The following is a 16,080-nucleotide window of genomic DNA, read 5'->3' as shown; positions in this document are numbered from 1 at the left end:
ATATTTTGATAAAATAAAAAATAATCGTGCTATTTTGCTTAAAGGTGAGGGTAGGAGCTGTAAAACAAACTACAACCTTTGTAAATTCAAATGAAATTAACTTTCTTTGGTTCCTTTGGTTAATTGTTTTATCCTTCAGAGAAGAGTGACAGCTTCAGTTATTTTGAATTGTATTTCATTACCTTACACGTTAAATGGTTGTGAATGGGAAGGTGACTGGGAATTAAGGTGTTGGGATTTGAAGAATACAGACTACTGCATCTATATAATCAGTAGTTTTCATACCAGTTTGAGGCAGCTGTTCAATGTTTATTTTAATGAAATATTGTATTGTAAAATCCATGTAACATTCACCTTATAATAAAACTATCGATAGAGTCTGCAAAATATTATATAATCGCAGCACATTCCAACTATAACGTTTGTTTCTCTTTGAAAAACAATGGAATAGAAGTGGATTCCCTTATTAATTTGATCATCTTTCTTTTGTCTACAATAGGAATTAGAAATGCAAAGGATGACAACCTATTAGTAATATGTGAAAAAAATACAAAATGTATAGGTAACAACAACACCTTGAACTTATCTAGTGCCCTCCATGCAGGGTAGCATCTCAGAGCGCTTAACAGTGGCGGAGCCTGACTGCGAGTCATGGGGGAGGTGACCATAAGCAGGGTTGAAAAGGAAGGTTTTCAGACGGGACTTGAAAAAGGGGAGAGAGGGGACAAGGCGGAGGGATTGAGGGAGAGCGTTCTAGAGTTTCTAGGTAATAGCGAATAGCTCTTGATACTTCGTTGGGAGTGTCAAAATTTAGGCCCTCCAAATGTTGTCCAAAATGCTCATGCTCAGTTCTTAGTCTCTCCTCTACCCTCATTCATGACACTTTCCCTTCTATAAACTGATCCCATGTTTCTGCCTGTGCTGCTCTAATAGGAATTGTGTAAGTGGTACTCACAATGGTTTGTTTCACATTTTCTCTATCTCTCTAGGGCAGAAATACCCTGACTTTGCTTACTAGTTCTCATTATGATCAAGTCCAGAATCAGGAATACTCATTGTGCTGAAGGGTGATTATACATCATTTCCTTCTGCTTTGCTACAGCATATTTATAACCCAACCCACAGTTCTATTTTTAAGAAAGAGAATGGTTGGAAGAAACACTAGTTCTGAACCACGCTGTTTAACATAGATAAAGTCAATTTAAGGTCACCTGTGTTTATGGCTGAGAAATTTCCCTTTTCAAATTGTTAGGTGCACACTTCCTAGAGTAGATGTAAATGATGGAATACAATTCTTTCAACTGCTGGTCTTCATGAGCCAGGCAAGAAAATACATGCTCCCTCCCCATTATACTATTATAGTGAAGCTACACACTCCCATCCCTGCTAAACTGTCATAAATGACAAAAGGTATCTGTATTTGATCCCCATAAAGAGTTGGAAACTCAGCAACACCAATTATATTTAAGTCATCTTATTTAAAGTTAAAGTTTTTCCAAATTTATCCAAGTTTAGATTTTCTGATTAATCCAAAGAGGCCCAGTTTGTATTTAACAAGTAAGTTTGGTACTTGTCTCTGATACATTTTCTGTGACATAACAGACGTTGAAGGTAGAAATTCATTTGTTACAATTGTAGTGTCTAAAACTGCAAGTTGTTTTGTTCCTTTAAGGATCTGGCAGAGTCCCTTGAATCACTTGCCGTATCTTCTCTGCATCTGCTTGGATTGTCTGGTTATTCGGGTTAATCTTCGAAGCAGCTTGGTAGTCCAGGAGGCCTGTCAAAACAGATACAAGATATCCATCCAATAATTGCAAATTGTCGAAAACATACTAGGAGAGTCATCAGTTTAGTGCTCAATTTATTCTGAATGAGCCAATCTCAGGCAGCGGTGGTTCCATAATTGGTCTGAACATGCCCAGGCTGGGGGTAGAGTTATGGCAAATTAGGCTGTTCCTTCTCCTGATAACTCTTGCTGAAGTTCATGTGTGTGGGCTTTACATTACGGCAGGATTAGCTGTGATGCCCTCACAATGAAAGAACCTATCAACACTTACTTTCTAGGTTCACAACTGAGAAATGACCACTTGGATGAGGTACAGGACAATGGAAGTGCACTCAACAGGCAATATTCATGCAGAGAAAACTGGACAGCGAAAGAAAAGATTGTAACTACCGTATTCCTTTTTCGTAATAAAATGTCTTGCTCTTACCTTCCACATACATTTCCAGCTCACAAAATGCTGTCCCTCTTCTAACATGAGCTTTCACTCTGGTGTCTGCATTGTCAGGAACAGGAGGGGTTAACAAGTCAAGTGCCTAGAAGAGAGAAAGCTTGAATATCATATTGAAAACAAATAAATAAAAGCATTTCAATTGAGAGACTACACGTCTTTCGTGGGATTCAATTTTAAGATTTTGAAAATTCAAGGATAAGCATTATGTTATCTGTAAATATAGTTCGAATTGGCCCTCGTTGAAAAAGTAAGATGATCCTTTGGCCAAGACAAAAGTCAAAAAGGGGTCTTGTTTATTCCCTTAGTCAGCAATACTGTATCTAGTTTTCTAGGAACTAGGTGTAAACTAACCTTGGAGCAGTCTTCAATTGCTTTGTGTAAGTTTCTCAATTTAAGGTGGCACGCAGCCCGGTTCAGATAAATGACTGGAAGTTTACTGTTCAGTCGTATGGCCAGGTTGTAGGCATTAACAGCTGCAAGATAATTTCCTGTTCCAAACAGCCTACTAGAAAAAAAGAGGATACATTTTAGAATTGCTGAAGTCCAGTACATTGCATTTAATTCTTAAACTTAATTTAATTCTTAAGTTTCCATCGTCTTTCATAACCTTGGAAGATCCAACTTGCAAGTGGTAGAAAGGTCACATAAATTAAGTCTATTAAAATTAGTAATAAGCAGAACATCTTGTGAAGCGCTTTGAGACGTGCTCCTGACACGAAAGGCGCTATATCAAATGCAAGGATTATTTGTTATTTATTATGTATCCCTCCTTGTCCTCCACAAATTTTTAAAAATGCGTATTTTATTAGTAAGGTTAATAATAAACTTACTTCCCTTTGTCCTTCAGCCAGTCAGGATCTTTCTCTTCTTCCTTTAGATCGTTCAGCTCAGAGATATTTATATTTTTAATACGTCTAGCTGCTGCCTGTTTTTGTAACCACTGCAAAGAGATAAAGAACATCAGTTCCAGTGCAATGTCGCATAAATCGTAAAAACAAATCTGACTACTGCAATGAAATCCCCTTCATAAATTGTCATCATTGTCTTTGTCATCCTTTATACCACTAAGAACTTGATCTCACTTGCAAATTTTGAACAGAAACCAACTGGTTCCCAATGACAAGAGGCCGAAAAATTAAGAGGATCGGTCATGCGTTCATGTACATTTACAGATTACAGTTAAGCTTTGTAGCAGAATGGAAGTAAGTCACCCACCCACCATGTTTTCAGAATTTACTGTAGAGCGCAGTGACTGTAGGTGAATGTATGAGTCTGTACATGTGAAGTAATGCTGAAAGGTTTATTCCATTTCTGGACAATATTAGACTATACAATCTTTACCTCTTCCTCTTCAGCAATGAGAGATTCTCTTAAAGCAGTAGGAAAGACTCGGGGTGTGAACTGTATGTGAATACTGCCAGCCTCACGTGGAGCTGGTAACATGTCCTCCTTGGAATTTCCAGTAAATATGTCAGCATTGCCACCTGTTTAGATGTCAATCATCAGAAATCATATTGTTAAACAAATGCGGTTTGCCATAATTATGAACTAAATCAGAGAAGAAAACAAAAACAAATCAATCCCTAAATAAATTGCAAAAATGAGCATGATGCCTGCAAATGCAGGTCCTGTACTGATTAAATCTCAGCATTACACCAAGATATCACACCATAAAATTCTGACCCGCAATTTGGGATATTTCATAATGGGGTCAAAGTGGCACAAAAGGACTAACTCCTTCCTTTAACCACTGACAGGATCTTATTCTGGAGCAGAGATCCTGGGGAATTACAGGAAATCTAATGGGATTCTTTCTTAAGAAGCCACAACTAAAAAAATTAAACTGCAATCTAGGTTAATACTATTGTGCTACATTTCAGGATGTTTATTGGGACTGAACATGATGATATTTTTCATACCCATTAAACACAATATACTTAAATATTGAAGTAAATTCACAGATGATGGTTATATCCAAGCTCTCTGAGACGCTACTCTGCATGGAGGGCCCTATATAAGTGCAAGTTGTTGTTGTTGTATATTGCCAATCGGATTAATTTTGAATAGACATGATGTAAAGCTTAATTTACCTTTTTTAAGAGAAGATTTGTTTGGAAGTTTTGCAGCAAGGCGGTGAGTATTTTGTGTTTTATTTTGTTTCTTCTTCTTACTACTGTTCTCTGCCTCGGCTCTTTGCCTTGCAAACCTCAATTGCTCCTCTCTCTTTTGTTGCTGCTCTCTCTTTAGTTCCTCCTTTCTTTTTAACTCCTCTGCTCTCTTCAGCTCTTCCTCTTGACACCGTTGAAGCTTCCACTGCTCCAGCTCCTTAGTAACTTGTCTTCGCTCTTGTTCCTTCAGTTCCTCAATACATTTCCTGTTACTCTCGTCTATCTAGAATTTTAGCACAACGCAATCTCAGAGTTTTACGTACTGCACGTTGAAGCAAGAGGATTACATTTCTGTAAAAATTGCAGTGAATATGGTATTTGTTATCACACATATACTGCCTATATAAAAAAAGTAAACTTATCACAGATACATTGAATATACTTATCCGAACATCAATATTTGATTAATCTACTATTGAGTAAATATATTCAAAGTATTCCCAACGTCTTCATCAATAGGATGCAGGAATTGCAACAAGCCATGGAGTTATGATATTTCCAATATGTATTGTCCCAAATTAAGTAAGATATGCTCCACCCAACGATATTACTCCATGACCAAACAATTTTTAAATCAAGTTCATGTCTCTGTGAAGAATCTCTCTCTCACTGTGATATTAGTAATGTATCAGACTGCCTCTATTGATGCACCTGAGATGCATGGAAACATCAATTTAAATTATGAGCTGAAGGAGGGTGAATCTACAATGCTGTATTTACCTGCATCATAGTTTCCAACGTATATTTCTCATTTTGTCGTTTTTGAACAACTTTTTGTTTTGAATTCTCTTGAGCTCTCTCATGGGCAGCAAGGACAGCATCCTCTCTCTTTTTCTGCAGCATTTCCTTGTTATCTAATAACAGAAAGGCCCAAGCTGGTTATAACATCCCAATAAAATCATAATGTTTACGGTATCTTACCGCAATATCAGTAAACGTATTTTCACCTAAAGAGCTTTTAGACTAAGCAGAATTTCTAAACCTTTCCTCACCTTCCAGCATTGCCAATTGCTCCCACATTGTGGGCTCCTTCTTAAGCAAAGTGAAGATAACAACGCCATTCCCAATCTTCGCTGAGCTTTTTGTATCATCGATCGGGGCAAAGAGCACCACTTCAAACAGAAATGGAGGAAAATTCACCTGTTAAAACAAACCACTTGATGTTAAAATTGTTTAAAATGTTGCATGGGAAAATTATTTATTGCACAAAGGTGCAAAAATTCTGGGAGTTTTCAACAATTAAAAATCCAAATTAAATTTCTCTTTACATTTGTTTTTATTTTTCAGGGAGCTTTCTGCGGCAAATGTGACAGTAACAACAACAACAACTTGCATTTATTCAGCGTCCCCTCATGCAAGATAACATCCCATATAGCAAACCCAATGTGACATGATGGATGGATCTGTGGCCTGGATTGTGAGTGCGACTACGTATGGAGGGCGGACAGTCTCCATTGGGTAGACGGTGGAAGTAGAAAGTGTCAATTATTTCAAGAACAGATTAGATAGATTTCTGTTAGGAAATAATATCTCGGGTTACATGATATAGTTTGGGGCATGATATGTGTGCACGTGACTGCCAGGTTAGTGGAGGGCGAACTGGAATAGCGATTCTTATCAGATCTTAAACACGGTTCCCATCTTCTCTCAGCATTGAAACTCTCCCGCCCCCCACTCTTCATACATCCTCTGGGTCTTAGACGCATCTTTTCTTTCTGTAATCTCCCACTATTGCCTTCTTCTGTCTTGCACCATCAACACCTGTGATCTGTCATCCTCTGTCCTCCACCTGCATGGTTCCTTTGCCTTCATTTCCTTCTCTTTTGTCTTTGCCTTTCCGCCTTCCTTCTCCGCTCGTCCTTACAATCTGCTGCCTTCCCACACCCACCCACACCCCCACCCCCCACCACCAGCTCTGACCAAAGGACCTGAAAAGTTAACTCATTTTCCTCTCTCCCCAATGGGAGGTGCCTGACCTGCTGTGGGTTCAAAGCGACTTGTTTGGATGACAGGTTTCCAGCACCTGCAGGATTCTGCTTTTTCTTTTTGTTTAGAGCAATTCTTAAGACTGGATCCATGAGTGAGAGAGAGAGAGAGAGACCAGGAGCTCCCTCCCTCCCTCCCCCTCCCTCCCTCCCCCTCACTCCCTCCCTCACTCACTCCCCTCCCTCCCTCCCTCCCTCACTCACTCCCCCCCTCACTCCCTCCCTCCCTCCCACTCACTCACTCACTCCCTCACTCACTCCCCTCCTTCCCTCCCTCACTCACTCACTCCCCTCCCCCCCTCACTCCCTCCCTCCCTCACTCACTCCCCTCCCTCCCTCCCTCCCTCACTCCCTCCCTCCTCACTCCCTCCCTCACCCCCTCACCTTCAAATACTCTTCTGTGCAAAACACATCAGCTTTCGCGGCGTTCACCCCTTTCAGGGGCACTTTGATATAAACGTGAGACTCGCTCTGCTCCCAGCGGTGGTCCCTCACCATCAGAGGCATGGCTTCCCCCCCCCCTCCTCCCACTCCACCCCAGCCAGGCCGTTGCTAGCGACGCCTCTCGGTTGCTAGGCGGCGTCTCTTCCGGGTTCACCTCCCTGCTGGCGCCGTCCAGGTTGGGCGGCTTCACGCCCAATTGGGCTGGAAACAGCTGCTTTTTGGGCGGGCGCCTCGTCGCTAAGACGTCTTAACTCAAAAAAAAACGAGCAAAACGCGTGGGTTTTCCTTTTCTTGCACAGTTTCAAAAGGATTGCATCCAAACACTTTGCTGCCCACTGGAGGCAACACGCGCTGTTGGGCTACTTTGGGGGGGGGCGGGGGGGCGAGTGTTTGGTTGACTTTGGGCTACAAATGTACTAATTTAACAAAGTGGGGCTTGTTTAGCCTCTCTGCCTGTTCCCCACTTTTAAAAGGCGGAGAGGTTTACAACACGTGCAATGTGCACACATTCACCGGAAGCTCCTTACAGCACTGTTGCCCCATCGTCAATGCCCTGAGTCTGAATCCATAGCCCCGGAAACTCCACGTAACCTACCCGTCCATCTCTTGCCGTCAGCACTTCTGATATTGACAGCTGTGCCGAAATATCACAGCGCACAAGGAAGCTATTCGGCCCATCGTGTCCGCGTTGGGTGTTTGGGTGGAGTCCTGTAGCTCAGTGGTTAGAGCACTCACCTCGCAAGCGAGAGCCCTGGGTTTGATTCCTGGCCGGGCGAGATGTTGACGTCTCTGTTTACCTCGCAGTAAATAGGAACCCACTTGTTAGTCGATTAGCGGATCGCTTTTCCGGGGGTAATAATTCTTAAAAAAAACAATAATAATTTGGTCACTCAATCCACGACTGTTTGTGGGACACTGCTGTGCGCAATCGGCTGTCGTGTTTCGCCCACAAATATACAGTCAATTCACTTTACAGTATATTCTGTGACGTGCTTTGAGACGTCTAGAAGACGTACCATATACTATATCAAATGCAAGGATTATTATTATTATTGACAGAGCAGTCCATTCAGTGCTATTTACCTGTCTTTTCGCTATACTCCCCTTTCGCAGCCTTTGAAGCACTTTAAGTCGTCTTAACAGTGTGATCAGGCACTAAATCAAATGCAAGGATTGTCATTGTTACAATAAATATCATCTGGTACTAAAGGAACACGCAGAGCAGCCAACTATTGCTTGGCAGACAAATTGGAATTTCACATTCACTTTTGATTTGCTCAGACACTATGTTAAGTGGCACAGCAAACATCTTACTGCATTCACTGCTGTGTGCAGATGGCCATTTATACTATTTATAAACAAAATTGGTCACTCACTCCATGGCTCTTAAACTGCGTAAACTGGTTGCTGCATTTTGCCCACAAAAGTTAATCCACTTTATAGTATATGTAATGAGGAGCTATATCAAATGCAAGGATTATTATTATTTATCATTATTATACTATGGTAGAAGCTACTGTATTTTAAGTATTCACATATCAACGAGCAAGGAGTTTTTAAAAAAAATTATTTAAACTTGGGATGAGGTGAATTGCAGCAAGATAAGAGATGGTTTCAATTGCTGTGACAAGTTACATTAAACAGATCCCTAGAAAGAACACAACAGGCAGATATCTGATAACAGATCAGGTCAATAAAATCCACTGGACAGTGTAATGAGATAAAAATTGACACCTACTATCTCTCAGCTGCAGCTCTGATGAATTTGATCAGTGCAATATTTACAAGGAAAGATGAACACAAACGTGATATCAATATCTCTGTTGGTTCTTCAAACATTAATAATAAACCTTGCATTTGATATAGCGCCTCATCATGTCTTTGAGACATCTCAAAGAGCTTCAGAGAATATAAGATAAAATGAATTGACTGTATATTTTGTGGGTGAAACAACAACAAAACTATTTTACATTTATAGAGCACCTTTCACCCTGAGAAGACATCTCAAAGTGTTTTATGTTTCCTTTAAGTAAGTCAAATTGAGGAGACTTTGGCAGTAAGAAGCTCACACACAGATTTGTTTTTCTGTTTCTCCTTTGGTTTTTACATCAATCTTTGCTTGCCAGTGCAGCAAAATCAGATATTAAATCCGGGGGTGGGGGTGGTGGGGAGGGGGTGGAATAAAACAGTGCAATGGAAGAGGCCACCAGCAGTTGAGATTGTGGCTCCAGTGAATCTGGGAGTTTGACACGCAGTCTGGCCTAAATAACAAGAGCCAGGAAATCAGCTCAAATGCAAAAGAGATCAGTGAAGATAATTAACAGGAAGACAAGATATAAGAACAGAGTTAAGATAAAGAAGTTGCACAAGAGACAGACTCGCTTATGTAAACACTTTCTTTTTAAGAAGGTTGTGAGACCATAAACTCTATTATCTTTTGGTGAAAGGGGAGAGTCAGAGTGCAGATTAGGAACCTGGCTAAAACACTGCTTTCTTCCAATCTCTGGACAAGTGTTATCAGTATCACAGTGGGTCTTGGTGACTTCAAAAGTATTTTAGCCCTGAATAATAGGGCGAGAGATTGCAAACTCCCCATCCACCTCCCCCCCACCCACACCCTCCCCTTCCACCTCCGGCTTACTCAATGGGCATGAACCTTACAGGCCAAAGATTAAGCAAAAATTCCATCAAGGAGCTTAAAGTTGAGGTACAAGGACTGAAATTAGAGATGAAGGAATGTAAATCTGAGCAAAAGAAACGAAGGCTCGATTGCACATTGAAACGGAAGCAGTTTGACTTAGTTTGCTGAAGAATTAATTACATTCTAATATTGGAGCCCATTGAACTTTTCGGCAATGGGTCAGAAGTGTGCAGTATCGACACATCAAACCAGATTTGGGCATCAATTAACTCTTGGACAGATATCCAAGCCACATCTTAAAGTTTTAATCTTCAATTTCAAAAGATTTTATTAATATTATTATTATTATCGTTGTGATGGAAAAGGAGATTGAAATCTACTCAGACATAAGGAAGGGATCAATCAGCAGCCCTGCCATCCTGTGAGCTCTGTAAACGTTACGAGCAAGGACGATTGCAATAACTATTTGGGAGGAGAGAAGCCGGGAAGTAAAAGAGCTGGAGAGAGGCAATACAGATTTAGAACAAGGACCTGAATTGCTGATGTTTACTTATCCAAAATACAGAGTCTTTGCAGTTAGTGAAACAAACAAAAACAGCTTGTTTGCATGCATTGTTATGAGGAGGGCAACAAGCTTGGAAACAGTAAACAGGACTGTTTAAATCCAATGAGGAATCCTCTCGCATGCAGAAAATTGAAGGGAACAGATTTGAATTCTGACCAAAAGAATGGATGCTAGTCAGATATTTGTGGCCTTCCACACAGACACACACACACACATATATATATATTATAACTTGTATTCTTCAGACTCCCTGGAACCTATAGTATTCGCTGCATTCCTTAACACAATACCACAATCCCAATTACAAACTGCACGTCAGACACAGCGTTAGATAAGCCTCTAAACATAGAGGAGATTACAGAATCGATTGGCCATCTGAAGTCAGCCGACTGGCTAGGTGGCTGACGCGCTGGCTGTGGAATTCTGTGAGGTGCACAAGGATGTAATTGCTTCCCAATTACTTGAAGCAGGTCGAGAAAGTAGACAGAAGAAAAAAATGAAGGGGCCTGTGTCTCGCACATTAATTCCACTGATTCAAACAGAAGGGAAGGATACGTGGACCTGAAATAATTATCGACTTGTACCTCTTCCAAATGTCAACTGCAACTCTTGGCTAAGGCTTCGGCCAATAGATTAATGATTTTATGACTCTGTTTGGTGACTTGCTGAGTCACGGTGGCTTTGCATCAGGAAGCCAGTCATCGGAGCAATACAGGAGAATTTGTGAAGCAAATTCATACACAGTGGGTTGTTGGTGCTCCAGCATCCAACACCTCACTTAACATGAGGATGCTCCACACATTGTCACCTTTTACTTTACTCTGGAACTTTTTGGAATCAATACCAATTTGGGTTGCCGCTGGAAGCCGACTGATTGATGAACAGTGAGGGAAGACTGAGGGACACTGTTCCAGGATTTCTGCTGACAGACAGACAGATATATAGATAGATAAATAAATAATGCTTGCAATTGATACAACAAGCGAGAAGCTGGGATGTGAGTGGATTATCCGACGCTCATCTTAAGGCGGTTAATTGGGAATGGGAATGATTGAGGTGCGGATAATTGAGGTTGCACTGCACGTTTAATCTCAAGTGTAATACACAACAGGTATTGCTCTCACTGTGTTACAGTATGAATCACTTAGGTTGACAGAGCAGCTCAGTTAAGTAGTTTCAAAGGTACTCAGATTTGACCACTAGAAGGTGCCATATTCTATCAAACCAATCCATTTTACTGAGAATTCCTCTACCACAGAAAAATTCAAATGTTTCTATAACCAGCGGATTTCAATAACATCAGCTCCTTATTACATTCATAAGATAACTTTGGTTCAAGATTCAAGTTGTCACACTGAAATTTAAGAGCAATTATTATTATAATTTTATGTTTAATTTCACTTCAGTCAGACCACGTTGCCTTAAATTCTGGATATATTTCAAGCAGAGGCCTTTAAGTAGGGCCCAGTGTCATTGCAGTCTTTTATGCTTTATCTTAATTTGTATCTCACATGCAAACAATAAACATTTGAAATTGAAGCCCTGTGTATTGGCTGTCGATATCAGCATTCACACCCCTGTGCAATATGAGTTGGCTTTTGACACTTCCTCATTCATATGAGAAAGAGCCATCAGTAAGAGTGAAAGGGGTCAAACAACTAACTATACAAGACCAGAACAACTATGAAACCAGAAATGGTACAGGGCAGATACTTTTTAGACACATAGGATTTGAGTTTCAAAACCTAGTTCTTTACTTCAGACAGACAGATTTTGGATTAATTCCGAATTTATCTAAAAAGTCCTTTGGTACAATAAGGGAGATCTGCAACTCTACCATAAAATCCATCAAATAAATGTGTTGCCTTGCTGTTAAATCTTTCAAGGGGAGAACCGGATAAATATCCAGACGAGAATATTATTGGCTGTAGACTGAGATGATTATAAGTGGTTATAGACTGAGCAAATGCTCAATGGGACACAACAGTTTTTCTCTGCTGCTGGGGCAAAGCAGGGTTCTTGTGCGTGCAGGGAAGCAGGTCAGGGGGGATGGGACAGGAGTCCTGTAGCTCAGTGGTTAGAGCACTCGCTTTGCAAGTGAGAGACCTGAGTTCAATTCCAGGCAGAGGGTGAAACCTTGGGCAAGTTTCCTTACTCCACACAGAGCCTAATAATAATCCCTCCAAAACAAAACAATAATAAATTGGCCACTTTCAATCCACGACTGTTTGTGGGACATTGCTGTGCGCAATTGGCTGCCGCGTTCGCCCACAAATATACAGTCAATTCACTTTACAGTATATTCTGTGAAGCGCTTTGGGACGTCCTCCTGACGTGAAAAGCGCTATATCAAATGCAAGGATTATTATTATTATTATGGGTGAATGATCCAGAGTTTTTTCCTTGGTTGTCTTTGGGGATCAGGAATTGGGTGATGAATTTTCCCCCTAAGGGAATAAAAGAGGGGTCGCGAGAAGTGGCCTTTTCTCATTTGGTGCTCTGTTGTGGTCGTCAAAGCTGGGGACTGGTTCACAAGCCAGAAAGTTGTCCATGCAAATTCCCTTTTCTATTTGAAGTTCTGAATCACGAATTGCACTGCCACTGACAGCCAAGCAGAGGGCAGTAATACCCTATCAGCCATAGGTAGGAGCTTATCTTCCAGTTAAGTTTCTTGCTCTGTCCATTCTCTACCTTGTGCCATTTAATTGTCTTCACTGCAGAAACTCTGCCACGTTTTTGCTGCGCACTTTGCTCCCAGTGGAATCCGCGGTGAGATGTGAAGCAGTGAGAGATGCATTCAATTTCCTTCTCTGTTTTTTTTAAGTCATGCAACGGGAAAGAGAGACGAACTCATTTGGATTAGGAAGCCAACACTCACGATCAATGCTCACAGATGAATAATGGTGTCTTTAGTGAAGGCATTCCAACAATCTCTATTCAGAATTTCCAACAATCTCTATCCAGAATTTCCAACAATCTCTCTCTGGAATTTCCAAAAATCTGTCTCAAGCATTTCCGTGCGTAGGTGGGATGCATGGGATCCTTGGTTTGGTTTGGATTGTCTTAAGCAAGGTGATGGGTTTCCTCATGTGTCATTCACCCGGCTGCCCCAAAAAACAGTAGTGAGGGTATGGAAGGGTGACTGATGTGTGTGAAACTGTACATTTGCTCACGAGCACATCAGAGGAATTAGTTCAATATTTTTTGAGTATATGCGTTCTAGTCCTTTAACTAATTGACTATTTTGCAGATGAGGAGACCTTTGTTAAATGGATTAGTTTCTTTTTTCCTTGCACAGTGACACTTTCCAGAGATTGTGGGTTCTGTGCCAGCTATCAGTCTTGAACTGATATGACCTCTATTTCTGGCAAATAGATAACAGAGCTGTATAAAATCATACAATCAATGCTATTGATACCAGGAAAGGAAATATTTCTTTTAAGGGATTAACTTGATCTGATTATTTTTATGATCTGGCACAGAGGCCATAGCCAAAGTGTGGCAAAACGACATGAAAGTCGACAAAACACACAAAAGTGAACTATCCTGGCACTCAGAACTAAACGTCAACTAAAGAGGTTCTTTAAGGAAGATAGGACAGGAGGAGGTGCTTCAGTCCATCAAGCCTGTTCCACTAGTTTATCAGTTCCTGGGAGATCTTTTAATCTCAATGCTCCTTTTTGTCATGCCCCGGTTGAATTCACGCAAGATTCCCTCCAGAATAAAGACTAGTTTTAGACCATGTCTGTTTCCACCATATATAATAATAATAATCCTTGCATTTGATAAAGTGCCGTAGCACGTCATCAAGACATCTCAAAAGTGCTTCACAAGAGATACTGCAAAGAGTTTTGACTATGTATTCTGTAAACAGGACCTTAATTTAACAGCTCGTCCAAAGGATGGCACCTGCGACAATGTCACCTAACACTAAATGTACATGAAAAAGCTGCCAGTATTATGAGAAGTGCTATTCCTAATGCAGTTTGATCCCAGCATGATAAGACTTTGTAGTTCCTATCACTAAGTTACCCTATTTGATTCCCTCAGGCTTCCTCAGACCCTGCACACTTGAATTGATTCAAGTAGTTCCTCAGTTATTAAAGTTGGTTATGTTGTTTTCCCCACTGAGAACATTATACTCAGATCACAGTTAAGTTGCAAAACGCTTGCCCTGAATTGGATTCAGTGCACATCGGTTACATAACCAGCAACATACAGGCATTAAAAATAAGGTTCTCGTGATGTTTTACAACAAAAACAACTGCTGGGAGTGGCCATCCCCCAATGCCTTCGTCTTGCTTCCTCCCTTTCCTCCTTCAAGGCTGGTCTCAAGACCTTTCTCTTTGACCGTGCCTTCAGCTCCCCTCTCGACTCTCTACCCCCTCCTCACTCCCTCCCTTCCCTCCCCTCACCCTGACCATTTCCCCCCTGCTCGGGTTCTGACCCAACTGTCCAGTGCCTTGGGATGTCCTTCCGACGTGAAAGGCGCTCTATAAATGAAATCTTGTTGTTGTTGATAGTGTAATGTAGCACGTAAGAGCATACTCCAGACCCATTGGGTTAGAGGTTTGGGTCTGAGCACTGCTTTAGACAAGATAGGAGTCTAGCTGGTCTGAGTGAAACATCAAACCATAAACAGAGGAGCTAACTGTAGCTGAATTGTATTATTTTCCTTATCCTTAAATCAATGGGAGAGGGGGTGATGGGGCGAAAAAAAAACCTCCCTATTGTCTGACTTGTCCCACACTATCACACAGCAAGTGTGCCTCAGCCTGACCGTAGAGGTCAGCCTGATCATTGGGGTCAAAAGCTTTGTTGAATGTACAGCTGTACAATCAGATTCGTTCCGCAGTTTTACAGCTGCTTACCATCAAAGTGCTCCACATGAATTGTGCAAATTAACTTCTGATGTGAGTTTGGGATGAAACTTTCCACCTTCCTTTCCGAGTGCTCCTTTTAATATCAGTCTCAGAGCATTTTGGGATTCGCATCCAGCTGATGCAAACTGCTGGGTTGGAATCATCTCCTTTCTTATTTAGCATACTGTTAGGACCAGTGTAACATATGGATGTCCAGTTGTGGTCAAGAGCTGAACAAATAGTATCTGACTCAAAAGATTCCTTTAATACTGCAACTGATCCACAAGCTGAAGGTGGAGTGGGGGGAACTTTTTCACACTGCAGAAAATCAATGGCCTCTTTGATGATGCTCTCTCTCTCTCTGGTCTGTGTGTGTGTGTGTGTGTGGTGGCAAGTGTCAGTAAAGGGTTAAAACTAAACAAAGCAGCTGGTGAAGGGGAGCACACACACACCCACACACACACACACACAGGGGGCTGTGACATCTGCTGCTCAGAGGGGGTGGGGGGGGAAGGACTGTCCTGTCTGTCTTATGCTTTCTTCTAAGTTGAATTTCATCTTTACAGATGTGTGCAGCTCAGAGAAAAAACACACACACTCGCGCGCGTGGCACCCACTCATTTAAAGGTAGCGATGGATGGACCTTGATTTAAATCTGCCAAACTAAAAAACCTTTCCTCCCCCCCCCCTCCCCAACCGAGTGGGCAACTTTACCGTCAAAACTTAACACTGGGTTGTACAGACCAGACCGAAAAAGGGTCACAGGTTCAAATCTCTGTCTGCACTGAGTTGGTTGATTGCAAGTCAGTGAGGCGCCCCCCCCCCTGCACACAACTGCCCCTCTCAACAGGGCAATTTATATTCCCGAATGCATCTTAGCATGATCGTGTGATGCTGATCAGTGTCAGGGACATTATGCATCACCTCACATGTGTGTGTGTTTGTGTGTGTCTCATTGTAAGGTGACATGGACACACCAGAGACACTGTCTTTAGTTGTTGGTGGTGACTTCTCTGTGGTTGAGATACAGTGGAGAGTGCAACCCAGATGGTCATTAGCTGGGCCATTAGAAACATGCGGAAATATTTGCCAAAAATTGCAGTGAAATTGGAACAAAAGATTGTGGAAAATTGCAGGCAGTTGATTGGTGCCATCGAGCTACACTTTACTGCCAGCCT

General features: G+C 41.5%; 1 protein-coding gene across 1 annotated transcript; it reads right to left on the bottom strand.

Annotated features, from left to right (window-relative positions):
* Positions 1-719: 719 nt before the first annotated feature.
* Positions 720-6,929, bottom strand: dnaaf4 (dynein axonemal assembly factor 4). The gene is made up of 9 exons (XM_007906582.2): positions 6,775-6,929; positions 5,398-5,545; positions 5,126-5,259; positions 4,328-4,628; positions 3,579-3,721; positions 3,068-3,177; positions 2,589-2,742; positions 2,214-2,319; positions 720-1,777 (listed from the first exon to the last, which is right to left on the bottom strand). Exons 1-9 carry the CDS (start codon positions 6,895-6,897, stop codon positions 1,668-1,670), a joined length of 1,329 nt encoding a protein of 442 aa, XP_007904773.1. The 5' UTR covers positions 6,898-6,929; the 3' UTR covers positions 720-1,667.
* Between the last annotated feature and the right edge of the window lie 9,151 nt (positions 6,930-16,080).

The sequence above is a fragment of the Callorhinchus milii genome, unplaced genomic scaffold (genome assembly GCF_018977255.1).
Source record: "Callorhinchus milii isolate IMCB2004 unplaced genomic scaffold, IMCB_Cmil_1.0 Scaffold26, whole genome shotgun sequence".
Classification (NCBI taxonomy): domain Eukaryota; kingdom Metazoa; phylum Chordata; class Chondrichthyes; order Chimaeriformes; family Callorhinchidae; genus Callorhinchus; species Callorhinchus milii.
The sequence above is the reverse complement of the archived record's forward strand: the minus strand, read 5'-3'. Positions and strand labels throughout refer to the sequence as shown.

Excerpts from the sequence above, each read along its gene's own strand:
- dnaaf4 (XM_007906582.2), bottom strand. The coding sequence starts at position 6,897 with ATGCCTCTGATGGTGAGGGACCACCGCTGGGAGCAGAGCGAGTCTCAC. Across the intron at positions 5,546-6,774 it reads GCACAGAAGAGTATTTGAAG|GTGAATTTTCCTCCATTTCT; the intron begins GTGAGGGGGTGA and ends TTGTTTTAACAG. Across the intron at positions 2,743-3,067 it reads TGGCTGAAGGACAAAGGGAA|TAGGCTGTTTGGAACAGGAA; the intron begins GTAAGTTTATTA and ends CTTTTTTTCTAG.